This window comes from Alternaria conjuncta (genome assembly GCF_024043145.1).
Source record: "Alternaria conjuncta strain BMP 0040 chromosome Unknown scaffold_5, whole genome shotgun sequence".
Lineage (NCBI taxonomy): Eukaryota > Fungi > Ascomycota > Dothideomycetes > Pleosporales > Pleosporaceae > Alternaria > Alternaria conjuncta.
Window position 1 is genome coordinate 515,825 of NW_026250094.1, and position 27,947 is coordinate 543,771.

At 53.8% G+C, this 27,947-nt stretch overlaps 11 protein-coding genes across 11 annotated transcripts; 7 read left to right on the forward strand and 4 right to left on the reverse strand.

The window, feature by feature from the left end:
• Nucleotides 1-152: 152 nt before the first annotated feature.
• On the forward strand, nt 153-1,148 carry J4E85_003849 (uncharacterized protein; the record flags this gene model as incomplete). The annotated part of the gene is made up of 1 exon (XM_051468114.1): nt 153-1,148. The coding sequence occupies one exon, from the start codon at nt 153-155 to the stop codon at nt 1,146-1,148; it is 996 nt and encodes a 331-aa protein (XP_051327706.1).
• Nucleotides 1,149-2,170: 1,022 nt separating this feature from the next.
• J4E85_003850 (uncharacterized protein) lies at nt 2,171-3,906 on the forward strand (the record flags this gene model as incomplete). The annotated part of the gene is made up of 2 exons (XM_051468115.1): nt 2,171-3,763; nt 3,844-3,906. 2 exons carry the CDS (start codon nt 2,171-2,173, stop codon nt 3,904-3,906), a joined length of 1,656 nt encoding a protein of 551 aa, XP_051327707.1.
• A 601-nt stretch (nt 3,907-4,507) lies between these two features.
• J4E85_003851 (uncharacterized protein) lies at nt 4,508-5,889 on the forward strand (the record flags this gene model as incomplete). The annotated part of the gene is given in 2 exon segments (XM_051468116.1): nt 4,508-5,786; nt 5,801-5,889. The coding sequence occupies 2 exon segments, from the start codon at nt 4,508-4,510 to the stop codon at nt 5,887-5,889; spliced, it is 1,368 nt and encodes a 455-aa protein (XP_051327708.1).
• A 657-nt stretch (nt 5,890-6,546) lies between these two features.
• Nucleotides 6,547-9,943, forward strand: J4E85_003852 (uncharacterized protein; the record flags this gene model as incomplete). The annotated part of the gene is made up of 5 exons (XM_051468117.1): nt 6,547-7,231; nt 7,942-8,553; nt 8,606-8,735; nt 8,838-9,356; nt 9,403-9,943. 5 exons carry the CDS (start codon nt 6,547-6,549, stop codon nt 9,941-9,943), a joined length of 2,487 nt encoding a protein of 828 aa, XP_051327709.1.
• Nucleotides 9,944-10,006: 63 nt separating this feature from the next.
• Nucleotides 10,007-11,324, reverse strand: J4E85_003853 (uncharacterized protein; the record flags this gene model as incomplete). Its single annotated transcript, XM_051468118.1, has 2 exons — nt 10,007-10,957; nt 11,016-11,324. 2 exons carry the CDS (start codon nt 11,322-11,324, stop codon nt 10,007-10,009), a joined length of 1,260 nt encoding a protein of 419 aa, XP_051327710.1.
• Nucleotides 11,325-11,693: 369 nt separating this feature from the next.
• BNA52 (Kynureninase 2) lies at nt 11,694-13,172 on the forward strand (the record flags this gene model as incomplete). The annotated part of the gene is made up of 1 exon (XM_051468119.1): nt 11,694-13,172. The coding sequence occupies one exon, from the start codon at nt 11,694-11,696 to the stop codon at nt 13,170-13,172; it is 1,479 nt and encodes a 492-aa protein (XP_051327711.1).
• Nucleotides 13,173-13,466: 294 nt separating this feature from the next.
• J4E85_003855 (uncharacterized protein) lies at nt 13,467-14,454 on the forward strand (the record flags this gene model as incomplete). The annotated part of the gene is made up of 3 exons (XM_051468120.1): nt 13,467-13,510; nt 13,582-13,708; nt 13,768-14,454. The coding sequence occupies 3 exons, from the start codon at nt 13,467-13,469 to the stop codon at nt 14,452-14,454; spliced, it is 858 nt and encodes a 285-aa protein (XP_051327712.1).
• A 466-nt stretch (nt 14,455-14,920) lies between these two features.
• On the forward strand, nt 14,921-15,956 carry J4E85_003856 (uncharacterized protein; the record flags this gene model as incomplete). Its single annotated transcript, XM_051468121.1, has 3 exons — nt 14,921-14,964; nt 15,014-15,140; nt 15,192-15,956. 3 exons carry the CDS (start codon nt 14,921-14,923, stop codon nt 15,954-15,956), a joined length of 936 nt encoding a protein of 311 aa, XP_051327713.1.
• Nucleotides 15,957-16,366: 410 nt separating this feature from the next.
• J4E85_003857 (uncharacterized protein) lies at nt 16,367-17,135 on the reverse strand (the record flags this gene model as incomplete). The annotated part of the gene is made up of 4 exons (XM_051468122.1): nt 16,367-16,393; nt 16,435-16,671; nt 16,806-16,861; nt 17,003-17,135. 4 exons carry the CDS (start codon nt 17,133-17,135, stop codon nt 16,367-16,369), a joined length of 453 nt encoding a protein of 150 aa, XP_051327714.1.
• Nucleotides 17,136-18,037: 902 nt separating this feature from the next.
• J4E85_003858 (uncharacterized protein) lies at nt 18,038-24,120 on the reverse strand (the record flags this gene model as incomplete). The annotated part of the gene is made up of 3 exons (XM_051468123.1): nt 18,038-18,301; nt 18,349-18,462; nt 18,511-24,120. The coding sequence occupies 3 exons, from the start codon at nt 24,118-24,120 to the stop codon at nt 18,038-18,040; spliced, it is 5,988 nt and encodes a 1,995-aa protein (XP_051327715.1).
• Nucleotides 24,121-26,200: 2,080 nt separating this feature from the next.
• J4E85_003859 (uncharacterized protein) lies at nt 26,201-27,256 on the reverse strand (the record flags this gene model as incomplete). The annotated part of the gene is made up of 1 exon (XM_051468124.1): nt 26,201-27,256. The coding sequence occupies one exon, from the start codon at nt 27,254-27,256 to the stop codon at nt 26,201-26,203; it is 1,056 nt and encodes a 351-aa protein (XP_051327716.1).
• Nucleotides 27,257-27,947: the final 691 nt, after the last annotated feature.

A 27,947-nucleotide genomic window follows, 5' to 3' on the forward strand; every position in this document is an offset into this window, starting at 1 on the left:
TCGCCAGTACGCTGGGCGACGAGCTCCGGCCCTCTCTTGCTGTCGCATTCCCCTCCGGCGAGAACCGTGTTCTTCGTACAATGATTGACTGCTGCGAGGTCAGTAGCAGCCCTGTGAGCATCCGATAACATGCTAATATCGTGTAGCAAACGATGAAATGCCCAGTGCCGTTCCGCACGGCTCTGCTGAAGACTGAGAGCTCGGATGGTAGTTCAGGGCCAGAGGTTCCGTTGCTGCCAGCAACATACCGGAGAAATTACAAAATCGAGCCCGTCAGCAACAACATCGGCGCGTTCTTGGATATCGAGCTCAATGTCCGCCGACTGAACGAAGTCCACAAATGGTTATGGCTTGTGGGCCTTCCAAGCGCGCCGCGACCTCTTCATTACCAAGTGGTCAAGAAACGGGAAATTGTGGTGACAGAACAGTTGGATCTGCATCTTGTTTGGTCGTCAGCGTCTTCGTCGTCGATTCTCCTCAAACCGCTGCCTCGCTTCCTTCTCTGCCCAAACTTCTGGGTCACGGAGATTTGCCCACGTCGGCACCTGTACGAGACGGCACTGGGCTTCATGCTGTCGTACGTCGCGCTCATCGAAAGGGAGGTTGACTACAATCTAGCCATCAACCACGGCCTCATTCCTAAAGAAGTCACTTGGTCTGGGTGGCTGGCGCTCGTTGGCGAGGTCGTCTGCACCTCGGTACAGACGCATACCATCGATGCGTCGGCTGCATCGTCTGTAAGCTTGCTGGAAGACCGCCCACGCGTCAACCAACGCTTCAACTACGGCGAATTGCGACTCGGGCGACTGAACTGGATATATCGCTTGGCCATGGGCGAGTTGCGCGGGTACCTAAGCGGCTGCAGCACGTATGGAGCCTTTATGCGTGACAACGTTAACAGTCTCATCACGCTATTCGCATACACTACCATCGTGCTCTCCGCGATGCAGGTTGGGCTTGCGACAGAGCCTCTCGCAAACGACTACTCGTTCGGCATGGCGTCGTACGTCTTCTCCCTCTTTTCCATCCTGGCTCCACTCGCATGCATTGTCGCTATTCTTGGCGTTATAGCCTTTATGTTTGTCGTGAATTTGGCGCGCACGCTGAGGATTCGAGGGCAGAAGCGGCGTCAAGGTGTGAAGGTGTGAAAGCTCGACGCGACACGCGCCTGGCTGCTGGCAACGATGACGCGCTGCGGGCCGACAGCCAGGGAAGCGACAGCCCAAACATCCCCACCAAACCTCACCAGTCCCCCGGGGCCATCAACACCCACCAACCCCACCAAAGATAATTGATGAAACCCTAGGTCGCGATAGCTCTTCGCCGTCTATAGTAGCTAGGCATCCATGCCAGGCACCGACTGCTTGCATCAGTGGCCAGATACGGGCCCACAGACGACGCAACGTATCGCGATAATGCCCGAGGTCATCCACGCCTCACGGACATCAGTAGCGGGATTTCGCATCGTGCACGAGCAGAAAGATGAGAACAAAGTGCCAGTAATCCAGCGAAGAAGACTCGTATCAATAGGCTGTGTGCATATCTCTTTGCCCGGGCTGCAAGGGTGGCTAGAATCTGTGTCGTGTTTGCTGCATACACATCATTATATATTAAGAAGTAGCTAGCTCCTATTACGATGTATACTTCTACCTTCAAAGATATACTCAACATTTTCTAATGCTTTTGTAGACTGCAACAGGAGGTATAGCTATCGCAGCACACGGTCTTGCCTAGGTACCGACGGGCTAGAATAGACGCAGTAGTAGCGGTACCTAGGTACAGTATTACACAGCATCGTCTGTGACATCAAACGCGGTTATGATAGAATTCTGGTCGTCCCCGACGCACACGTTCTATTCGTACTTCAATCCAAGCCCATATTTGCATCGCCTGCCAGTTCAGACTCGCAGCGAATCCCTCCCTAACAGCTCCAAAGCTTCATGTCGATTGTTAGTTCCGCTAAGCCTGCTGAGCTCCAAAGAGCGAAGGAAGGAGTTTGTGTGTCAAGGCTCGGTGTAAGCACCTGCCGAGGAAGCTTTTATCCCGACACTTGACCTATTCCGACTCCTAGCGCTGACACTACGCCCTACATGACCGACACGGCCAGCAATCTCGAATGTCCATCTCTAACCTCATATTTTTCGACGAAATCGCCTCAAGGCACGACATCATGAGCGACGAACCTGTAGAGCTCACCAACCTTGGAGCGTCCAAGGTTGACACCCCACCAGAGGATGCTACACCACCCGTTCAATACCCGCGTGGTATCCGCTTGGCTTTGATAACTGTCGGCCTCGCTCTCTCCATCTTTCTCGCTGCTTTGGATTCAACAATCATCGCTACCGCAATCCCGAGCATCACCACGCAATTCCGTAGCATCAGCAGCTTGGCCTGGTATGGCTCGTCCTACGCAATTACCAACACCGCATTTCAATCTGCGTGGGGCAAAGCCTACCAGTACTTCAGCCTCAAAGCCACCTTCATGTCTGCAATTGCAGTGTTTGAGATCGGTAATGTAATATGCGCAACTGCACCAACAAGCGAGGTTTTGATCTTCGGGAGGATCGTGTCTGGCATGGGCGGTGGCGGAGTGATGACGGGTGCGTTCATCATCGTCGCAATGACAGCTGGACCACAATACAGGGCCGCCTATATGGGCGTGTTTGGCGTGACTTTTGGATCTGCAAGCGTCGTGGGACCATTGTTGGGTGGCGTTCTGACAGACGGCCCTGGATGGCGATATTGCTTTTGGTACGTGAACCCCGATCTGTGTTTTGGCTGCTTTACCGTCTACAACACACTCTCCACCAAATGTTTTGCGCGTGGATGGAAACCACGCAGGCATTATCAGGTCAAGGTCGGTGTGCTGACACTACACAGGATCAGCCTACCGATTGGTTTCGCTGCTGCGCTCACGATGTTCCTCTGTTTCCATGACCCTGGCAAGCCCAAGGATGTACCTCTCCGCGAGAAGCTCCTGAATTTGGACCTTAACGGCGCCATCTTGCTATCCGGATGCTTCTCTTGCTTCATCCTAGCCACGCACTGGATCGGCATCATGCCTCCGACTAGTGCTCGTATCATTGGCAGCTTTATCGGTTTCGTGGGCCTTTTCATCTGCTTCGCGATCAACGAACGCTACATGGGGAGCTGCGCGATGGTACAAGCTCGCGTGTTCAAGAACAAACTGGTCTTCGCCAATCTGCTATATGCATCCTTCATTGCGGGCGCCTTCTTTCCGCTCATGTATACACTGCCAATCCAGTTCCAATCTGTCAACAACAACACGGCTTCGCAGAGTGGAGTCCGACTTATTCCACTCGTCATGGGCGTCTCACTCTTCACTATGATATCTAACGGAACCCTCACCTTCTGGCGCCACTATAAGCCCTTCTTCTTTGTCGGCGCAATCTTGGCCGTAGCTGGGAACATAAAGATACACTCCTTGGATGCCAGCACACCAACTAGAGACTGGGTCGGCTTCGAGCTTTTGACAGCCACGGGAGTCGGCCTCGCTCTTCAGATCCCGATGATTGCCAATCAGGCTCTCGTTTCTGCAGATGACCTAGCCGCTGTAACATCGATGTCGCTCTTCATGGAAAATACTGGTACTGTATTCTCCGTCGCATCGAGTGAAGCGGCATTCACGAACGGACTGCTTTCAAGCCTCGCCCGCAACCTGCCCGAACTGGACGCGAAGGAGATAATGGATGCTGGCGCGACGCAGATCCGCGGGCTGTTCTCAGGTCATGAGCTTGATCAGGTATTGAGAGGGTATCTGGATGGCTGTAAGACCAGCCATGTCATTCCCGTAACCTGTGGCGCAGTCTGTGCGGCAATCAGTTTGTCCAACGCTGTGCCGGCGACCTTGCAAGGGATAAAGAAGCGGCTTGGGAAAAGCCATGATCGATGATTACTGAGATGATATGGAAAAGGAAGCTTCAACACATTGACGATATTTCAACAGGAAGACCAGGACTCAACGGTCCGGAGTTGTGGAGCTCAACGCCCGCGCCGCGATACGACGTGTTGTCACGCCTCACACGGTCTCTTGACAGAGCCCAGCGTGTTGGCCCACGTCAAAGTCGACATGATGGAGTTGGGAAAACAGAAACCGGCAGTTGCACCGTGCTGATGTGCTGCAGTGCATTGATCGTCCCTGGCCGGCTGCCGGTGCAATAGCGGCGGGACGCGTTCCGCTCAAACTATATTGTTGATATGCAACCATAGCCTATCAGTATATCAGGTGCTCAAAGAGTCTCGCGTTGTTGCTCGATGACTTTCACGTTGTTTGCGAGTCGTGAAGTAATCCACATCGGATGAGATGTGCGCGTGGATGAAGCACGCGTGACGTAGCATAAGCTGCTAACGGAATCGGGCATAGCGTTCCCATCACGAGCCATCTACGCCCGTGCGCAGCGGCGACTCAGCCATCGCCGCGCTTATCATAACAGTCCCGTCTCTCTCGCCCTGTCTGCTGTTGTCTCTTCTGCAATGTCCACAAATCATGCCATCAAACTCATCGACTCTTAATCATCGGAGCAGGCCCTTTACCATTCTCTTCGCCTTTGGCGTCTTCGCGCAGGTCGCGTTGCTTGCCTGCATCTTCTGGACTTACACTAGCTATGGCAACCCCCGTGAGCCGACCGCCTTAGCGGAAACCACAACTAAGACATCATCAAGACCAAGCGGCTTCACTCTGCGCCACCTTTTGGATCACGGCGCTGGACAACCTGGGCCACGAGCACGAAGATTCGATGTGACTCCAGAGCGGTTTGCCGTTGCTGGTATCGACTCCCGCATCGGGCCCTTCACTATCAAGTCGGCACCAGTCAAGATAGAAAGGCCCGCGTTACGTGGCTACGATGCACAGATCCCCATGTCGCCCATGTGGATCGCCGAGGATATCCCGGGTCCGGATGTCACGGACAAGAACACCGTTATCAGTTTCGCAAACATGTCCGAAGATGCTTACAAAATCGGCCCTGACGACGCAGGATGGATGGACGTCGATGGGCATTACAACTCGTCGGTCCCTTTTGGCTGGGATGACAGTGGCATCCGAGGCCATGTGTTCAGCGACGACACTAACTCCACCATCATTCTGGCGGTAAAGGGAACGACGGTAGCCATGTTCGAAGGCGACGGAACGTCCGTGCACGACAAAGAGAACGACAACCTGTACGGCTCTTGCTGTTGCGGCCAGGGCGGCACATATCTTTGGCGCAAGGTATGCGACTGCCAGACTGGCACCTACAGCTGCGACGAGCAATGCGTCAAGAACGAGTTACGGAAGCCGAACAGGTACTATGCCGCAACTGTCGAGCTGTATCAGGAGGTTGTCAAAATCTATCCGGATGCACACATCATGACGACAGGGCACAGTCTAGGAGGCGTCCTCGCTTCTCTGATCGGCCTGCAGCACGGTATCCCCGCGGTGACGTTTGAAGCATACCCACAAGCCTTAGCAGCTAAGCGCTTAGGACTACCAGCTGCTGGTGACGTTGCTCCACTCAGGAAGAATACAGGTGGCTTCCATTTCGGGCACACCGCTGACCCCGTGTACATGGGAACTTGCAACGGTGCGACGAGTTTCTGCTCTATTGGCGGATACGCCTTTGAGACCCTTTGCCATACCGGAAAGAAGTGTGCATACGACGTGGTCAAAGACTGGGGTTGGAGGCAGAACACACAGACACACAGCCTTAGATACGCCATTGACAACGTGTACATGAAGTACGACGAGGCAGCAAAATGCCAAGAAGAGGATGTTGGTTGTGTCGATTGTTACCTATGGAAGTTCGAGAACGGGACGAAAACCACGACAACGAGTACTTCTACAACACCAACAAGTACCACATCATCGAGGACGCGGACGGAGACATGTAAGACGCCTGGGTGGTGGGGATGTCGTGATGAGACTACTACGATGGTATCAACTACATCGTCCAGCGTATCAAGTACTGCAACTAGCACAAGTACAAGTACCTGTCAAACAGTGAGTTCCAGAACCTCAAAACAGTGCGAATATGACTAACTTCTTGAAGCCCGGATGGTTCGGCTGCAAAGACAAGACGACAGCTACCGGTCCTATTACGTCTGCTACGACCACTACTACATCAGCTGCACAGACAACTACTTGCACCTCGAAGGGCTGGTTTGGCAGGTGTTACGATGACGTTCCAGCGACAACCACTCCAGCCATGCAAGCTCATGCCTACTGGCGGAATGCGGCGACTGCGACACAGACGGCGCCTTAGACTTTCAGAATCTTGCATATGCTATATGGGTATCTTTCAGTAGCATGATATACCCATTTAGAATTACCAATCAATCGTCTTCGTTGCTTCTTATCATCACGCGAAGAAATGTTGCTGCATGATTCCGCCATCTGGTGGTGGCGCGAAGGATCAGTTACGTTTAGGCTAAACCCGATTTACTTGAGCCATTCCTCGCATCTCTAGGCAGCCATCAACGAGTGTGTTAAAAACAAAACGCATGCAGCACAAATTGGCCATCAAACAAGCTTTCTCTGCTGTGAACACAATGCTTGACTTTGACTTCCACCTCACAACACCTCGTCTCTTCATATCCCACCTTAACCCTGAGGACGATGCTCATTGCGATTTCGCATACGAGCTAGTGTTCAGCCCAGGTCCCGCTGAGCAGAAGCCCGCAGTCGATGCGGAAAAGACAGAGATCACACCCCCTCGCGATGTTGGGAAGAACTTCATCGCGAAGGATATTGAGAGGATGGAGCAAACAGGCTATGGCCGCTACCTGGTCTCGCTCAGACAAAACTCGGCTTTGAACATCAATTCACCGCACGAAGACGAAGACGTTCCTTTCTCGAAGCGACGCCTAACGCCAATTGGCATCGTCTCAATGCAACTCGCGCGCTTCCCGTCCGAACCGTCCGCACCAACGATCCCAGATGTCGGGTTCACATTTCTGCCCCGGTACCTTGGAAACGGGTACGCTACTGAGGCTGCAGCGGGCTTGATGGAGTACTTTACAGACGAGAAAGGACTCAAGGAATTTTGCGGTTTTTGTAAACCGGAGAATACAGCAAGCGCAAACGTTTTGAAGAGGCTGGGATTCGAGGAGAGGGGCCCAAGGGAGGTAGATGGTGTTGTCGAGGGGGAGATATTGAGCGCTTTGGTCTGGACAATTGGCGTTGGGCATGAGAAGGGCGCGCTTGAGAAGCGAGGCTTGCAACGCGTTGAGAAGCGTTCGTGGAAGTGGTGGCGTTGAAGCTATTGGGCAGGTGTATACATGACATATCTCTTCGCTAGATAGTTAGCTCAGAACACACTACTATACAGCATGCCCAATTCGATCGTGATCATGCGCAGGTGTAGTAGAATTGTCCGATGAACGCGGTGCCGGACAGACGATCGGAAAGAGTCCGCGCAATGACGTCTGTGCGTCGGCCTAAGTCTTAGCGCAAAGCAAGCCCGTCTTCAGCCGAAGCTCGCATCCGTCCGTCGCTTCAGCTTCGTCGGATGTTCCGTCGAGTGTTTCCTCTCACCACAGGGCGCAGCCGCGCGCTCTGGTAGCCGATTGCTAACTATTCGCACTCAGCTGACGCGACATTATTCCACGAGATGTCAACACCGGATGCACTGGCAACGACGCGTCAGGAGAAACGGCGCCGACTTGAGCGCGTCGCTGCGGCCTGCGACCTGTGCAAGAAAAGAAAGGTAAAGTGCGACGGTGAGCAACCATGCGCGTATTGCACTCGAAAGGATCGCGCGGCTACTTGCACGTTCAGCGGTCATCATGCGCGCCCACAAGCGCATTCTGCCGGTCACACTCCCCTTCACGGTGTCCGTTCCGACGATATCCACCGTCCTCACCCCCGTTCTACTGTCCATACACCTAATAATCGCGATCGCGATGAACAGGACGGTGCTGCGCGACAAAGACTTGATCGTGAAGCTGCCGAAGATGGAACATCACTCTCGCCAACATTGAGCAGAGATGATCAGCAAGGCGATACAGTGGTGCCTCTTGAAGGTCGCATCCTCCGTGACGCCCAGGGAAAATCCATCTTCATTGGCGACTGCGCCCCGCTGTCTTTTCTACAAACAGTCAGGCATCTCATCACATCCGAGGTGGACCCAAGAGCTACTGTGCAAGCTACACGCGACCCCATCATTGAGATCGCTCGGCCTGATTCAGCGGATCAACATTCATGTCCTCCCATTGATGTGCATCAAGTCGACGCACTAGTCGACGAGTTCATGGCTGCAAGTAGTGGCCTCGTTCAGCTCTTCCAACGAGAGGATCTTGCTCCCGAACTGAAGGCATGGGCAAGCAGCAGAAACTCCAGTTCAGACGATGCTGCAGCTGCCGTCTTCTATCTGGTCCTTGCAATCGGCGCCCAAGAGCGATTCGAGGAAAAGGCAGAAGCCTGGTTCAATACTGCTCGGGATGTGCTTTTGAAGCATATGTGCAGCAGCATGAATGTTTCGACTGTTCAAGGCTTTGCCCTCGTAGCGATTTACATGCTCCGAGCGTCTCAACCGAATGGAGCCTATTTATACTTCTGTATGTGGAGTACGGATGAACTAGCAGTACATAATGCGCTAACTTGCTCCAGCCCTGGCTGCGCGTGCCGCATACGCAATCGGCATACACCGAACGGAAGTGAACGCATCCTTTGGCGAAACCATCAAGCTGGTGCGAGACCGGATTTGGAAGAGCATTCGCGTCACCGACCAGTTGATAAGGTAAGATACAACCACAGATGTCCTCAACCAAAGTCTCATTCGTTGCGGAGTCACCACAGCTTCACCTGGTAGCACATGCTGATCCTCTGCTTCTCCATGTAGCAACGCATTAGGCCGACCTCCATCCACATCAGATGTCGATTGCACCGTTAAGTACAACACGTTTGAAGACAACACCGAAACCGATGATGCCAATGTACTGGATGCCAGCGTCCAGATCTTCATGATTATCGAGCGTGTCGTCGTTGAAGTGTATTCTCGCAAACGTATATCACTACGCATTGCAGACTATGTCTCGCGACAATTGAAGAGCTGGGCGTCCAAATGGCTGCAGAAGTTATCTCATCTTACGACCAGACCTCATTCTCGAGAAGCCGTGGTGGGCGCTTGCTCCACGCTCTGCTCCTATTACTACGGCATCATGCTACTCACCCGACCTTTCCTCATCTACGAGTTATATGAATACATGGGCGCTCCGTTGAAGAGCGGGGGCTCACAAGCTGATCACCAAGAGAAGCGCAAGTACGCAGATGCTGCACTTGATGCCGCGTCGACGTTAGTGGATACACTGCTAGTCGTTACGATTACAAAGCAGTTGCCTCGTAAGATGCCACTGATAGTGTAAGTAAAGCCATCTTGACCAACTGACTTGGCTAACAAGTACGAGATCCTGGCTCTTCACGGCTACACTCGTTCTTGCCGTCGGCATCCTTGGCGACTCAGGACTCATGTTAGTGGACAGCTGCAAAGATGCAATCACTTGCATGGACTACTTCGGTCAAGTCGACCCTCATGCCCGGCAGTATTCACAGGTAGCACAATCACTGCTCAAGATCACCACTGCACATGCCAAGAAGAGAGAGCTGCATTTGCGCCGGAAGAGGAAGCAAGCATCGTCGGAATTGTTTGGCCTATTGCCTGGAGAGTCAACTAACATTCCGGCCCAAGTGGACGAATGCGACGCACAGCTCGGCCACGGGTCGCTGGTCTCCCGAGACTCCGTTCAGCGCCACGTGTCTTCCGCAGCGCCACTCGATTGGACTATATACGATGCCGACTTCTTTGCCATGCCATGGCCGAGTGAGAACGATCAGGGTCTCCAGGATTTCCTGCAGCCGGGCACTCACAATCTTGATGGCGTATCCGTGGCTGACATACCGCTTTTCCCCATCCACGACCAGCAGATGGGCGGTGACTTCTTCCCGTAAGTTCGAGATGGATGCGATGGCGTCACGAGTGGGTTTCTTCTTCAAGGTATCTCCCAAGACACTTCAATGCACGACTTTTGTTTCACTAGTCTCGTCCCTCGACGTTCTCAAAAACGGTATCAGCTTGGTGCCTCCAGTTCCGACCAACTCTTGCGTCTTCGGCTTTTCGGCCGCCAACTCCGTCGAGGCGGAAGCTATATCTCGTCTCTTGGGACCGGTAGTGGGTTTTCCCATTCGGCTCGGTATGATGATGTACCTGGTCACCAAGGCGATGTGTTTGTCGCGGAAGCCGCTGAGCGCCGCGACTGCTTCGTTGAATGCGGTCAGAAGCTCAGTGTTGTCTGCATGGCTATCGACGTAGCTTCGAATATTTGCGATTGCTTGGACATCGTCAAGAAAGCGGGCATGGGGCCCGGGCATGTACCCACGCATCTCTGCGTGAAAGCCGCCGCTTCTCGAATGGTCGACAGAGAGGACCGCATCGAAGAACTGCAAAAGCGAAGACTGGCCGTTGGAACCACCACGATAAGCGCGCCATGTGCCTTTTCCGTTACCTTCGTCGTAGAAAACGCCGTTTGGTAGACCTGCACTCGCCATGTTCATGCTCCCAGCCAGGAAAGGTCGGATGGTATGGTAGAACATCTGCGGGTCACACCGCTCGTCCATGCGTTCCAAGAGCTGGCCAATGCGCTGCATTCCCTGTCGGAAGTATTGCAGGGCGTGTATGATCGTTGTGGCATCATCAGTCTCGACAGCTTCAATAGCACCAAGCATGGCCTCGATCAACGGGCCTGCTCTTGCTTCCATGGCATTCGAAATAATGAAGAACCACGACTCATCATCAGTTCCAGTCGCTGTGTGTAGTGCAACCATGTTCTCCGGTTGCGTCAGGTCGGCGTCTTCGTTGAGTGGTGTCCAGTTCCACAAGTTCAGAGCTGCATATGTGGCCACTGGATGCACCTCAAGATAGTCGGCAGTCTGAAGGAACGGCACAGTGATCGCTGGGGGTAGTCGCTAGCTTCCTTGTTAGCGACTGGAGACTTTACGGTGCTGCGATCTCATGCTGACATACCTCTGATGGCTCGGGACCTGCCCATATGTAGCCCTGGGCTATGACAGCGAGCATCGAGTGTGCTCTCTGCCATTCTGCCTCACTGGAGAGATGCGACGTATCGAGAACGGGCAATCCATCGACCCATTGCCGTATCTGCTGTGTCTCTATGAGGGTTGGAAGTTGCTCAACGATCTTTTCCCATGGTTGATAGTAGGTATGCGGTAAGCGTCTTAGTGGTGGCTCGGCAGGCAAGAACCCGTTCTTTGAGATGCCGTAATTAGGGAGCGCATCGGGTGATGGAAGGACGGGAATTTTGTGAGGACTCATTGCGGCGGAAAAGGTAGCGACGGTAAAGTTGCACAGTAATATCGGAAGGGTACGTCCTTCCTTGTAGCGGCGAACTCCTGCTTTATTGCGCTGAAGAGCGAGGTCCACACTCACCTACGGTTGCGTTCCGATAGTCTTCCGAGCTCGGAATGACGGAAGCAATGTCGGATGAGAGTCCGACACCCCAATGAAGAAGGTGCAAGCTTAGTTTGACGCAAGCCTCAAGCCTCTTGCTTGGAGACGTAATGGCCAGATCGTGATGCATATATAGTCTGACGCCGTCTTCTCAGCATCATTCTCACATTCGTACATCACGTTGCATCTTGTTGGTTGCCCAAGACATACCCTAACCGACAGCACATCATCACCATGGACGCACCTGCCGCAATCCAACAGCTTCGCCAAGGGCAAAAGCCACAGTGGCCAACAAACGCCGAATCAGCAGAATTTGCGCATTCGCTTGACCAAAGTGCAGACATTCCCAAGACGTTCCGACCCGAGTTCGTTGTTCCCAGCAAAGCGCAGCTAAAGCGGAAAACCCTGAACGATGACGCACAAACCGCCAACCCTGCATCAACACCAGACGACGAGGCCATCTACTTCTGCGGCAACTCTCTAGGTCTGCAACCGAAAGCTGTTGGCGAGCATCTGAACGCATACCTAAAGACATGGGGATCCATCGCGGTTGGCGGCCATTTCACCGCCCTCGAGGATTCGCCGCTCACACCCTACCAAGACATGGCTGCTGGGTGCTCAAAGAAGATGGCTGACATCGTCGGCGCATCCCCTTCAGAAATCGTTGCGATGAACACATTGACCATCAACCTGCATCTGATGATGGCTGCCTTTTACAAGCCAACTGAGAAGAAGCACAAGATTATGTGCGAGTGGCGACCTTTCCCCAGCGACTGGTATGCGATCGAGTCGCAAATAGAATGGCACGGTCTTGACCCGAAGAAGTCTATGCTACTGGTCGAGCCAGACGACGGATATATCATGACCACCAAGAACATCCTCAAGCTCATTGACGAGAACGCCGATGAGCTGGCTCTCATCATGCTGCCCGGTATCCAGTACTACAGCGGCCAACTACTCGACATCCCCACCATCACCGCACACGCCCGCAAGCACAACATCACCATCGGATGGGATCTAGCGCACGCCGCAGGCAACGCCGAGCTGAAGCTACACGACTGGGATGTTGACTTCGCATGCTGGTGCACATACAAGTACATGAACGCCGGCGCTGGTTCTATCGCCGGTGCTTTCATTCACGAGAAGCATGGCAACAACGACCACTACAAGGGGCTGAAGGGCTGGTACGGCCACGACAAGTCATCCCGCTTCCTCATGGACAACAAGTTCGTTCCTACACCCGGCGCGCAGGGCTTCCAATGCTCAAACCCATCGATCGTCGACCTCACATGCTTGGCTGGCTCACTCAGTGTATTCGAGAAGACATCCATGACTGACTTGCGATCACGATCTCTGCTCCTCACCGCATACGCTGAGCATCTACTTTCTCAGATCGCGGCGCGCAACATCAAGGACGGCAAATTTCCCTTCGAGATCATCACACCCACAGATCCCCGCTTCCGCGGCGCTCAACTGAGCGTGCTGCTGCCAGAGGATGTATTTGACGATGCGAGCGCGGCGCTAGTAGAGAACGGTGTTGTTTGCGACAAGAGGAAACCAGGCATCATTCGTGTTGCGCCAGTACCGATGTACAACACTTTCAGCGATGTTTGGCGGTTCATGCAGATCTTTGAGGAGGCGATAGGGGAGAAGGGTCAAGGGCAGGCGAAGGAGCAGCAGTCGCAAGGGACGGCGGTCGAGGCGAGATTGTAAATTAATTGTTGTTAGTTAGATATTCTTTTCGCAACACTAGACGTTAATCAGCACGATCGTTGTCGAAAGCTCTTCCATCTGTCTCTCACTTGCTTGAAACAAGCACCTCCCGCTTCCGCTGTGTATCAATATCTGTTGTGCCAAGGCCCTAACTCGCCTTCACCCCGTCTTTGGATTGCAGCGCAGTAAAGTCACGCTAGTTGCGAGATCTCCATAAGTATCGTACTCGCTGTGTCCTAGGGACGCTTTGTTTCCATCTCTCATCCAAACTCGAAACCACAAACAGCGACGACAATGGCGGGAGTGGCTAAGAAGCAGGCTCTCCGTGCGTTCAAGGGGTATGTCAATCCATACAAACCCTCTTCCCTCCAATATGGCGTAGAACAACACTGACTAGAGAATTGTACAGCTTACTCGAAACCGGCGTATACTCCGATCTCACCATCACGTGTGGCAGTGACACGTACAAAGTTCACAAGGCGGTTGTTTGCGAAAGGCTTGACTTCTTCGCGCGTGCGCTCAGATTTGGTGGACAGGTGAGTATCCAATACATCATACAATGAATGAGAACTGACTACTCGAGAAGGAGTCGCAGAATGGTGTTATCGACCTCCCGGAAGACGATGGGGCTGTTGTCAAGCTCTTGATTCAGTATTTGTATGAAGGAGAGTATGCACCGCTACTACCCGACACCAAATCATCCGCCAATCTTCAACCAATCCGTCCTCAACCTCAACCCAACGAGTCTGAACATGGGCCTTATACCTACGAGTTTCCTCATACTTGCACCGACAGGACAACCAACGGTGCATGTACTTATTACAGAAACTGCCCGCATCACACATGCAACTATCAAGAGAGCTTGAATGGTTATGAATCAGACGTTGAGTGCTGTGAGAACTTCGTTTGCAAGAAGTGCAACGAACCACCTCCACCACTTCCTCTCAACGGCGCATCAGACCAGCTTCTTCTTCATTCCAAGACGTATCAAATCGCAGACAAATACGACGTACCGGGGCTAAAGGATCTAGTGATAGAAAAGTTTCGCAGGTCCTGCGGTCACTTCTGGGATGACGATCTCTTCCCTGCTGCGGTGCGCCACGTCTTCTCTAGCACACCTTACCACGATAAAGGCTTACGCGATCTCGTCAGTGCCACGCTCAGCGATCATCTCGACTTGTTGTACAAGCCTGAGATAGAGGCTCTGGTCGTCGAGTTCAACGATTTGGCCTACGGTCTGCTAAAGAATAAGTCGGGAGCGGGTTGGCGTATGTGGGTTTGAATTGCAGTCGGTTGATCTAGCTTGATTGGAAGGAAAGGACCGCTGCCCGGTTGACTCGGGGAAATTCATCTTACCTAGGTAGCCATTGCAACCTTCCATAGTATATATCAAAAGTGGTATCTACATGACCTCGGGAGGCAATAGGCTCAAGCCATCATCACCAAGATAATTTGGTATATGGAAAACAGGTCGTGCTACTCAATAGATCCTTGTCTGGACTTTGACTATATCGACACTGTCGAAATGAGCTCACTTTCACCACATGACTAAAGAGCGCCGGAGTAAAGTGGCGCCGGCCGCAAAGGTTGGGGAAAGAACCACCCTCCACCCGTGGACATCTTCAACGTCATCTCACCCGTGGACACCTTCAATGTTTTCTCACAAGTGGAGACCTTCAATGTCCTCTCGCCCGTGGACACCTTCAATGGCCTCTCACCCCACACTGCAATCTCAATCAACGATAGATATGGAGTCAACTGCGCAAGTGAAGCTGCTTTCAGCTGTCAAGAAGTGAGTGAGGTCACACGAAATGATCAACCTCAAAGCTAATAGCCTTCAGTCTGCTCGACACTGGCGCGTTCTCCGACCTCACTGTAACCTGCGGTTCAGATACCTACAAGGTCCACAAGAACATTGTGTGTTCGCGTGTGGAGTTCTTCGCTCGTGCCATGAAGTTCGGCGGCAAGGTGAGTTTATTGGCCTTCAAACTGACCGAGTATTCGTTGACACGACCATAGGAAGCTAAGGAGGGTACTGTCGATCTGCCTGATGACGAACCTGCCATTATCAAACTGTTGTTCCAATGGATCTATAAGGGCGAGTATGGGCCTAGCGAAGACAAGACACCGGCGTCTCCTGCAGTTCTGGAGTCAACCTGGCTCGTCTCGATGCGTAATTATGCGGCTGCGCGACGCGATAGGGATTCTATCCCACCTCATATGAGGAACGAACCAGAGATCAGCGATTCAAGGATCCCCCACACCTGTCTATTCGAAGGATGTATGGAAAAGGTCTGCCAGCACCATACCTGCGGAACCGATTGCGAATACGAGTGCGTTGGCTTCCTTTGCGGTATCTGCAAGCCCATCACAGGAGAAGCCAGCAACAAAGCTGAGGCGCTTCTCATCCACGCCAAGATGTACGAGCTTGCCGACAAGTACAGTATTGCGGACCTCAAAGATCTTGTCAAGGAGAAGTTCCAGCTCGCTTGCCGGCTGTCGTGGGACACTCCTACGTTCGCCAACGCAGCTCACTACGTCTTCTCTACCACCCCAGATCAAGACAAAGGCCTACGGGACATCGTGGCCTCCACTATCACTAGTCACGCGAAGATACTCTTGGAACGTCCGGATATTGAGGCTCTCTTGAGTGAGTTCAACGATCTAACCCTTGATCTACTCAAGGCCCAGGTGTTTATGGTATCTTTCGATGACGAAGGACAGAGGTTGGCACCTGGTGGTCACGAAGGGTGGTCGTCACTCCGCACAATCGGCTCATCATAGAGACAGCAGGAAGACGATCTTGCAGTTGGGAGTGAAGCAAACGAAGAACATGAAACGTACGAAGACGCCTCGACATGTAACGCCATCCTGATGGCTCAAGTAGACACCGCTACCAAATCTACCGCATAGTCCTCATTCCATGCACATACATCGTTTCGTCCTCCCACGAAAGCACATTCATTCCTCATACCCTCCCCATCTACTGCAACCTCACCTCCCCCTCCCCCGTCTTAATCCCAAACTTACTCAACCGAATCCTCGGCACAACCCCCACCAACACTAACACACTCGCAACAATAACAGCCCAATGCTGCACATGCGCCAAGTTCAAATTATACGTCGTCCACGTCGCCGCGCAAATCGTCGCAAGCCCCAACACCGCAATAACATACCCCGCCACCCTATGATACTTATAAATACTCTTCGCGTTCTCCACGCTACCATAAAGCTGCGGTACATAATACTGCGTGAACCCCACAATCGCCTGGATATACACAAGGATATAAAAGGTAAGGCCGAGGCGTGCGTGCGCGGATTCAAAGTGTTCGTGGCCCGGGCCGGCTTTGTTCATTTCGATGATGATGAGGCCGGCGGTGAGGGCGGAGGCGCCGAGCGCGTGAAAGAGGAAGTGGGCGAGGGTGCCGGCGCGCTTTTGTTCGGGGGTGTGGGTTGGTTGGAGGACGAGGGCTGCTTGGATGGCTAGGAGGAAGCCGGCCTAGGGGGTATCAATGATACGGTTGGCGGGAGGGGGTGATTAGGGTGGTGTTGTGGCTTACGGAGTTGAGAAGCTGCGTGGTTGGGTGGTTAGTTGGTGGTGGTTTAGGTTTGGGGCGTGGGGATGGGGCTTACTGGGTGGGCGGAGAAGAAGATGAGTTTGTTGGAGAAGATGGCTCCCCAGATGATGGCTGCGAGCTTTTGACGCGTTAGTATGGGCGTGGTGTTGGAGGTGTTGAGGTGCTTACGATCCATATTCCTGCTTGCGCGATTGGAGCGGTGCCTGAGTCTGTTAGAAGCCTTCCTTACAGCGTATGCTTGACAGCACATACCAATCCACAGGTTATGGTAGAGAGGCTGCCCATGCATCTGGCTGGCATCTCCTCTTCTGCCTAGAAGTGGCTCTTGTTCACTCTGTCCGCGCGCCGCGGCGGCATTTGGTGGGATTCCCGTCGCAGAAGCCATGCTGTGATGTAGAAACTCAAACGCGATGCTATGAATAGCCTGAGACTTGAGAGAAGGTCGAAGGATATAGTGGCAGCCTGCGACAGGTGTCAGAGGGATGCGCTTCGGACTTTAGGCGATGAGGAAGCTCCGGCAGACAATGACGACAACACGAACCCCTGTTCGTATCCACCAATTAGCGCGATGCGGATGTCAGATGCATCCAACTCCGGCCAATCAGCGCCGAGATGACTAAAGCGTGGAGAAAGTGGTGATGTTTGCATTGCGGGTTTTGGGGGGTGGAGAAGGCGTTCTTGACGCGAGATGCATGTCTAGCGCGTCCACAACGGTCGCGTGAGACATCTTCATCGCACCACCAGACGCAAATGAGGAAGCTGAGCATCGGTATTGGTGGTTTGAATGTATTCTCGTCTCCGTTACATCGTTGCTATTGTACAAGTTTGCGCTCATCCGTAGCGCTGCGTCAGCATAGTCATCCCCGCTGCGTGTTGAGGTATCAAGTCCATGTATAATATCCCCCCTCTTTCTATCCCAAGGCAGAGTTTGCTGCCATAATGCCGCCTAATGAACCATACCACGGGGAATCATCCTCCACCAGCTGCGTTCGCTCCAAAGTAACAATACGCCGTCAAATGCTCATGCATTCGCCTTGAAAACATTACATCCATTAACAATCCAACTGCATGACCAAACTAAGGATATGAGATGCGAGAAGCATCCCAAGTAACAACCAGCGCCTCTAGTGCGATGGTAGTAACGTAGACCACTGTCATGTCCGGTGTGCCTAGTAGCACGTCCAGTGGCTCCCCAACTGCGCCGTTCGCTGATGCAGGTAGGAGCAAAATCGAGTACCGTGCCTCGATACAATGTGTACGTGTGCGTAAAGGTAAAGTCACCCACTCTCACTTCTTCTTCATGAGAGCAGGCTGTTTCGAAGGGTCGGCCGGATCCAGGAACTTGGTCATGGCAAGAGAGAGTTCTTTGAACTCCACCGGCTTCGTGACGTAAGAGTTGAAGCCTGCTTCCACGCACTTTGCGTAAACATCACCGAGGACGTTCGCAGAGAGCGCGATGATAGGGTGGCGGCGGTAGCTATGCTTCTTCTCCCACCGCCGTATTTCTTTGCAAGCTTGGTACCCGTCTTTGTTGGGCATGTGTAGATCACACTGGACGACGTTAGTACTGTCCGAAAGAAACAGACGTTGCTACTTACGAGGATGATCGAGTAATAGCCGGGTGGCTTTGCAAAGACGGTATCGGTAGCTTGAACACCATCCTGTACCGTCTCTGTTTCAATGTCGATCCTGGCAAGGAATTTCAAGATGACCTGAAGACTATCAGTATGCGCAAGAAGTTACATGTAGAGGCCACTAACCGTTTGGTTGATCTTGTTGTCTTCGACCAGCAAGACCTTGTGGTTCTTGCCACCCACGCGACGCTTGAGTTCTTCAAAGACGAGCTTTTGGCTGACAACGACCTGCTGTGCGCTGTCTTGATTGCGATCCGTGCTAGACTCACGCTCCTTCTGTGGGTCAAAGATGATGGCAAACTTCGAAGGTTTGAGAGGCCGGTAGATGAACTGGAGGCGTCGATCCATGTGAAGCTGCTCGTAGTCATAGACCGGTGCTTCTTTGATTAGCTCCTTCTTCTGTGATGGATCCGAGACTACGACAACGGATGTGTTGCCGTACGCCATGGAGCTGAAGATCTGGTCCACGATGGCGTGCACCTCGGCAGTGTCGTGCAGCACGAGAACAACATGGGTGAATAGCACGGGATTGTCGCCGCCCATCATCTTCTGCGCCTCGATGACGCTAGCTTGACCCGTCACTTGATGAGGTATCCCTTGAGGAAGTGTGTTCCTGATGTGTCGGATCGTAGCTTCCCTACTATGCTCCAGTGGGCACACCACCAGAATAGAATACATGGGAGGTTGTAGAGCACTGCCAAGCGGTGACAGACTACGATGGGGCGAAGACGCACGGAGGGTCTTGTCCGAATTGATGGAGGTGGAAGAGTCGGGCTTGGGGGCTTCCTCGCTATCGGTTCGTTTGGGTGGCAGAGCTAGTTTGATATCCGGGTCTGAAGCTGGGCTGGCTTCTTGCAGGTACGAAGACGCAGAAGATCTTTCCGAACGCAAGCTCGACTGTCCAGTAAGAGCGGCACTTGTCAAAGAGTGATCCGAGCTACCAGAGGAGAGGGACGGAGAGTCGCGCGAACGCTCAGAGGCTGACAGACTAGATGCAGGCGACCTGACAGGTTCGCTCTTGTCCGAGGAGACGCTTGATACGCGCTTGATCGGTGCTTGGCTAGGATTTTGTGACTGAACAAATTTCTGCAGAGCCGAGGGCTGGGGTAGTGGAGGCACTGCTGGCACTGCCAGCGGTGTCTCAAAAGCTGGCGTGCCTGGTGTCGACACCTGCGGCCTGGGGAAGTCGTCGGCAGTGGGAAGCCCAAACTTGATCGTGAAGAAGAAAGTCGAACCCTTGCCTGGCGCACTTCGTGCATCCATTCTACCTCCATGTAGCTCCACGAACTGCATAGAGATAGCCAAGCCGAGTCCTGTTCCGCCATGTTGCCGGGTACTGCTGGCGTCGATCTGACTGAATCGCTTGAACAAGTATTTGGCCTCAGCATCTGTGAAGCCTTGACCGGTGTCCACCACTTCGAACCGAACCATGGTCTCGTTGTCTCGCAGGGGCCGAGATCGATCGGGTGGTTGCAATCTGCATCGGATAAAGATCTCTCCTCGCTCGGTGAACTTGATTGCATTGCCAACCACATTGAGAAGAACTTGGCGAATGCGGAACTTGTCACCCTTGACCTCTGCTGGCACACCTTCGTCCACAAGGTAGTTGAGTTCAAGGCCTTTCTGTATGGCTAAGCCCATATTCAAGTCATTGACCTCTTCAAGAAGCGACGGCAGATGGAGCCATTCCATGGACAGCTTGATCATACCGGCTTCGACCTTTGACAGATCGAGAATGTCGTTGATGAGGTTCAGCAGACTGTCGGTACTAGCTTTTATGATGTTGACATGCTCCAACTGCTCAGAGTTGAGCGTGCTGTCAAGCAGGAAGTTGACCATGCCAGAGATACCGTTCAGAGGAGTACGGATCTCATGAGACATGTTACTGAGGAACTTGGACTTTGCATCCATGGTTTCCTTCAACGTCTGCTCGAGCAGCTTGTGGTCATTGATGTCGGTAGCTGTGCCATACCAGGTCTCTTCATCGCCGTCTTCAGAGAGTGAATTCTCTAACAAGATCCTGACCAGATGCCACCTGTAGTCACCGTCTTTGTTGCGAAGTCGCACTTCGGTGGAATACGATGCCCGTCCATCTGCATCCTTTGCAACCCTGAGAATACCAGTGCTTGCTAGTTTGGACAACTTGGCCTGAGGCATGTCCATGCGGTCTGGTACTGATCCACCTGGGCTAGTGATTGTTCGCTCAGTCTCCGATGAAGCGTCCGATGAGTTTGAGTCGGTTCTACCGTGATCTGCTGGCATCGAAGTGGGCACATTGGCGACTCCGTGTTCATCTAACTCGGGGAGCTTGCACTTGACAACGTCATCAGGGTGCACATGCTCCAAGAAGCCGTTACCCAGGGCATGGATCTCACTCTGGCCAGAGAAAGAAATCCATTGGGAATTGCAGAACGTCAAACCCCTGCGATCGGACACGACAAACACAATCTGCGGGCTCGAGTTCGCCAGCGCGCGGTATTTGGCTTCCGACGCGGCCGTCTCCTGTTGTCGGGCAGAATTGAGTTCAGCAATATGCTGTTCGTGGAAATCCATGTTGGTGCCAATCCAGTGAACAATCTGTTGGCGCTTGTTCTTGAGTGGGGCGACACGAACGTAGAACCATCGGTAGTGGTGATCAAACCTTTGCAATCTCACCTTCTTCTGCAATTGCTGACCAGTGCGTAGCGATCTGCTCCACTCCTCCAGATACGAATCGCGATCCTCCGGGTGAATTGAATCCCATGGGTCTTGCAACACCTGCCGTTGATCCTGGCCTCTATAGATCAGGAATTTGGAGTTGACCCAAGTGATTGCTCCGGTATTGGGAGCGGCGGTGAAGATCTGCACCGGTAATGAGTCGGTGATTGTCCGGAGCAGACTTTCTGAAGGAGGTGGCATGTCAGACGTTTCGGTGATGGACGGTCTCCTCACATGTCCATGCGGGGCCTGAGGCGGCTTCCCACCGGGTGTTGTCGCCGATTGCAAGGACTGGAATGACGAGCTGAAGTCTGCACCGTATGAGTGCAAGAACGAATGGCCTCGGTTGGAGTTGCTCTGCATCTGGGCGCGACGCGTGCTCAACGACTCGTCTGGCTTATCGCTACGTGCCTTGGAAGCATCGTCATTGGCCTGTTCAGCTACTGGGTTTACAGTCACTCGCTTTGCAGGACGCTTGTCTGTCTTGCGGGCAGCTTGTTCATGAGGCGTCGAAGTTGGGGCGTTCAACGTTTTGCCATATTGTTTTCTCGCATCGAAGTAGCTTTCAACCGCTTCGCTACCTGCAAGTTGGCCAGGGGTACCGCCCACGGAGTGTCTGCTCGAAAATCCGACGGAGGAAGTGTCCCAGCCAGGTGTTCCGGCGATGGAGTCTCCGGGACTGTGCTTGGATCGACCCGAGTAGTCGGAAGGACTAGTAACACTGCCCGCTGCTGAGTTGGTGATGTCTTCCAGATCAAGGTGGAGCAGATCGTCGAGGCTATCGGAATCCGAGGGGAGGCTAATGCCGCCAGAAGTGCCAGCTGTCATGCGCCGCTGTCGGACCGACGCGACTTGAGCTTGAGCGTTGGTGAAGTGCCAAGAATTGGAGAATGACGTAGCAAGGTGAGGGCCAAGGTGCTTCAATGAGTTGGTAAGGTTCCGCGGATATGGCACGATGGGCGACAGTATGGAAAGAATCGCAATGGGCGCTTTCCGCACAAAGCCCTCCTTGTTCAGCGACGTTGACATGGATTGTTCGGACTGTCTCCGCGTCATTGACGGCGTTTGATTTGGCGTGGAGGTTGCTGGAGACGCCATGATCTGAGATAGAATGGGATGCACCAGAGGTATGTGTGTAACTGTACTGGCTTTGTCAACGCCAATGGCCTCAACCATGCCAAATTGCGTGTAGTCTTGAGGTGAACGCGACGGGTTGAATGTCTCCTCGTCGACATTGCCTGTAGCGAAGAACGGATTGGCATCAGCATCATTCTGGATAGCCGGGGACGGGGCGGGCGACTGTGCCCATGGTGAGCTTGGGTACTGTTCGTACTCTTCATAGCGTTGCGGCAGGCGGGGATCATTCGTAGCCAGATTGGCACGGCCACGAGCGGCGGCCGCTTTGTGAGCTTCTTGTGCAGCAGCACTACCCTGTATCGCAGAAGGTTTATTCTGTTCCGATTTGTCCTTACCCAAGTCCTCTTTAGATGTCGAATGCGAAGTCGAGTAATCTCTAGTCAGAGTGACCAAGCGCCCTCTCTCCAAGACACGGTTAACACCGGTGTTGTCGATGAGGGCATCTGGCTCGTGATCGAGAGCACGCAGTACATGGTACACAGCGCTGGGCGGCGAAGGCTCGCCCACACTGGAGAATTCTGGGTCGCTAAAGGTAGGTCCACCTGTTGGTGTCGAGCCAGCGAATGCGGGAGAGGCGCCATCAAAGGAAGCCTGTGAGACCTGCCTTAGCGGATGCTCTGGCCTGGCAGCCATATGGGGTGCGTGGCTGGCAGACCTCATTGGACCTCTTGGCCGGTTGAGCGACGCCGGTGTGGGCGTATCTGGACCGGCGCTGGACTTCTGGCGTTCGTGGCCCGCGAAGGAGTGATGCGAGAATAGCTTTGGTCTGCGTTCCGGGATCGTGGTGGAAGGAGGCATGTCGGCATGTTCATAGTCGCGTGAGCTTGGGTTCTCTTCCGACTGGAAATGGCTTGCTGCTTCCTGGTAGGTGGCTGCATGCGGGCTTCCCTCGTTCCCCATGGCAGTAAAACTAGTCTTCTGGCCCCATGGCACGTTCTCGATATCAGACGCATCCGCTGGTACTGCCAAGGTGGCTCTTTCCGCTCCATAGTGGTCGCGCATGATGGACGTTACCGCCGTCCACCAAGCAGCAAGGCCGGGCTCGGCACCCAGGCGCAGTACGATGTCGTAAAGATTGGGACTCGGGAATCGCGGGTCTTCTGCATCCGGGCTCTGGTAGTTCCTTCCTCCGGGGGCGAAGGGCGTGCTTGATGCGGCGGGGGTGCTGCTCTCGGAGGCGATGCGCTCTTGCGGGGTCGCGTACTCTCGCGACTGCCCCGCTGCTACCGTGGGCGACAGGCTGGTGAAGGGCATGTGGAATGCCGAGGCCCATCGTGGCGTGTTTGGGACTGAAGGGAAGGGGTAGGATGGCGTTCGAACGGCATGGGTGGCGGCGGGCGTGGGTGGCATGCTGCCGCGAATGGTCCTCGCAGACTCGGTCGATTCGGTCGACGTGGTAAGGCCCGTAGGGAGCGGCGGGTTCGGGCTCGGGGTTGGACTGATAAAGGCGCCCTCGAGGGTGGGCGAGATGCCCGGCATGGGTTCCTCCTTGATGGGCGATATGCGGCGAGAGCCCAGCGCGACAGCGGAATTGTTGGACGAGCTCCGCATGCGCGCCCGCTGCTGTTGCTGCAGCATCTTCAGCTGCAGGCCGCGCAGGCGTTCCACCTCCATCTCGTCGGGCGAGGCCTCGCTCAGTGGCGCTTCTTCCGCGGCCAGCTCGTCGGCACCAGCGCCTTCGTCCTCGTCGCCCGGCTGGCTCTCTGCCTCGCTCAGTTCGCTGTCGGTGGCGGCATCGTCGCGGGGTTTGCTCGGGGTCCGGGTTCCGGGCGAGGGCTGCGAAGTTTGCGACTGATATGTCTTCGCGTCGCTGGCGGCCAATCTCTGCAGTGGCGGGCGCGTCGTGGGTGGCGGCGCAGTCTCTCTCTTGGGATTAGGAGAGGGTGACGGGGCCTTTGTCATTATTGCATTCCCCAGTCTCCCACAGAACGCGCAGGTGGTGTCGTGATGGGGTCGAGGCAGCGGCGGGCATAGATGGGATGGTGAGCTATGACGTCGCGGAATGTGCTCCTGGCAAGAATGGACGGTGAAGCGGCCTCAGCACATAGACAGGTCAACAACACGACTTAATGGCCACCAGTGGTTTCGCACTGTCAGACTGCCAGCAGAGGCCGAATCCCACCGGAGCGCAGAGACAAGCTGGGAGTGCTTGGTGAGTAAGAATCAGGTGGTGGGCTCATGCCAGGATCAGGAGCAGGATAGCCTCGCGCCCGTGGGCTTCAACACACGCCCGCATACACTTACAGAAACGTCGAGGCCGCGCACTGCACGCGTTGGACAAAAGCAGTTTGGATGGATCGTGGATCGCGTAAATGATGTGTATTGGCGCGAGGGACCGTCTTGCTCCTGTCTCATTCCAGCCGCCCGCTTGGACGAAATTGACTGTTGGCTGCGAGCCGCTAGATCACGGCCAGCGACGTCATCAGGGTTTCTCGATACTCCAGCCGCGCCTATGCCGATCTGGAAACCTCCAGCGACGCCCAACCTCCACAGCCCGTACTCACCGCACCGCATTCTCCCTCTTCGCTGTCTCTACATCGTGATCCTGCCTTCACCACCCATCCCCGTCGACCGCTCTTGGGGCGCTCTACATGGCGTCAACTACTATTTTAGCGATGGCCAACGGGATGCCACGTTTCCCCATTGGATGGGTACCCCTGCACATTTCCAAGACGGTTTCCCATGCCGTCCCAACCCGGCTAGCGCCAGCAGCTTTCCTTCCGGAAGCCTGAGAGACGCTCGACGCACCACCGTTCTCGACACTACTCAAGAGCCTCACTAGCGACGCTGCTGTCCCTCTCTCGATTGACGTGTTGAATACGCTATCCCGCAAATTTGGCCGTCCTGTCGCGTCTCGGCCCGAATCTGCGCCTGCCTACAAGTAGCCCATGGAGCCACTTGTGGTGTCATTGTGCTGGAGGGCGGACCATGCGGCTGGATCTTGCAGTATACCAGAGTACACTAGGAAGCCTCAGCGGCTTTGGCGCTTCCATTCTTCTAGCTCCTGTCAAATGCGGCGGGGCGGAATCCCAAGACAACGTGCGTGGTAACAATGTGCCGAGCAGCTGCCATGCGAGACACGCTGCCCTCCAAACTTTAACAATCTCTACCCGTCAGCTGGCGGGTACCTGCCTCACGTGCGAACACCACGGCTGACAGGTACCCACCGCCATGCCCGCGTCACCCTCGGCAGAGGTATCGTGAGATCAGATAATGCCTGTTCGCAGCCCTGTACTCGCAATCTATCATCATCCGCGACTTACCGCGCTTCCGTTCCGACGCTCGGAACGACTACCCCAACCAATCATCATACAGAGGTCTTCGAACGGGTACCTTACATTGCCCATTACTACCCAACGCAGATCTACAGACAATCCCAATATCGAGACGCCACAGCCGTCTTCGGTGAGGATGATCTTTGTGCGAACCGTTATCCAGGGTCCGCGGAGCTTTACATATGGAACAACTGCAACCACGGTACGCAATCGCCGATCAGATCGTGATGATCGCCACCCCAATGACGCGAACCTGAACGTTTGAGGCGCGCGTAGCCTATCCGTGCGAGATCTTGCACCACACGTCTCCATGAAGAACTGTGATTATTACTAAAGAATGAGATGTTTCGCATATTCAATGGTATATGAACAAAGGACCATCTAGATTTTACAAATACCATCCTGCGCACCAGCATCGGATTTAACCTTACGGCACAGACCACGCGGAAGTGTCTCGCCATTTCCTGCGCCAGTACGCGAACATGAACAACAACACTCGCCATACACGATATCTCCCAAATCAAAGGGCCAGCTACCATGCGATCCAATCGAATTCACTTTTGCGTCACCGGAAGGTAAGCGGGTAAAAAGGCCAAGCGAATGACAAATACATCTACTACTAAACTTCCAGCAAGCCTCAAACACACCGACAAGACATCACCGCTCATTCAACAACCATCAATGAAACGACCGCACACCACATCGATCTAGACACTTCCAGCGCTTTGAACATCCTCGTCTTTTCCAAGACCTCTGCGAGTATTGGCAGTGCCCTCACCACTTCCAGCACACAGGCTCAAGATCATGTTCCCCTTGAATTCACCCCAACACTGTTTCGTCGGCTCATGCTCCCTCGTCCTGTCGAAGTTGTAAATATCGCGACACTCCCCTTCGCAATCAATCTCCGGACACGTATTCTTGATACCCGCCTCAGGCTCGAACTTCAAAGTCAGTCCGCCCTGGTACCCGGGACACTGATCTGTCTTGGCCTTGTAGTCCGCATCCGTGGCAGTGAAATCGGTGCCGTTGTGCTTAGCCGGTTGACCGCAGTCCAGAAGCGAGATGTCATACCAGAGTAGAGGGTATGGTTGTGGAGCTTTGGGGTTGTAGGTAAGGGCGTATTCGAATTGTGTGGTGTCTTTATTGCCAGGTTTGTCTGCCCAGGATATCTTGATTGAGATTCCTTGACCCCATAGTTTGTCGGTGTCTGGGTTGTTACCTTTGATGTTGTCCGGATCGGGGGATACCCACGTGCTACGGAAGCCTTCGCTGTATGTCTCGCCAGGAGCGATGGGGTATACGACTTGCTCTTCTGGTGTGCTATAGGTCGTATTGCTTCCGTTCAGTCGGAATCCGCCGATGGTGTTGATGTTGACGGGAACGGAACACTTGTTCACGACGATGGCATTACCGAATTCGCAGCCCGTATCCGGCGTATTCACAGGGCCGTAGTCGAGAGTTTCGTGAGGTTGGGGTGCGGCTTTGGTAGCAGTCGGCGATCCACCCGCAGCCTGACTCGATCCGGCCAGCGCGGTCACCACATGAGACGCGCTACCAGGAGGAACACCAGGAATTACACCAGCTGGTGCCATGGAGGATATCGCTTCGAACGCTGAACTCATAGCCATCGTTCCTTCGATCGCCGAGCCCGATCCCATAGGCGTCGCATTGCTGAGGTTGATCAAGTTCACGAGGAAATAGGATGCCATCATGACTGAGAAGCAGATTTCGTTGAAGGTAAAGTGGTCGAGTCCCAGAATCATCGTGGCGGTTTAGTGTGGAGGACGAATAGTATCGGGCTATGAGTATTTTATCGTCTGCGTAGTGTAGATAGATATTGATAGCGAAGAGTGCAGTGTTTTGCATGTAGGAGTAGATCTGAGGGGGAACGGTGTATGTAGGAAGTTGAAAGCAGCGAGAGAAGTTGAAATATATTTACTCTTTCCGCCATGAGTCTTCGATCATGACTTGGAGTGATGTAGAAAGTGACTGGTGTTGACAGATACCGAATTGACTCCCATTATGACAACGTTTCGCTAAGAATCGACACTTTACATGAATGTAAGAGTCATGAACATGGGCTGGTATACCATCAGATCTCTCTTCCATCCCGTATCCTACCCGAACCCGCAAGACTTTTCCGCGCGCTTACCCGCAAGGTCTTCTTTCCCATCATCCACCAACCTCGAACCACTTGAGCAGCTTAACGTTATACTCCTCAAACCCACCAACAAGATCCTCCGCAGATATATTCGGCGGCTGCAGCAGTGTAGCATAAAAGCGGGCTAGACAGTCCGCAAAAACCGCACTATCCGCGAACCACTCTCCGCGCTTCTTAGACTCATCCACAAAAAGTCCCAGCTGACGATGCGCAGTCATAGCCGGCAAAGACTCCTTCCAAGAAACCGATCTCAAAGCCTGTTTATAAGCCTGCCAGTCCGCACCAGCCTTGCC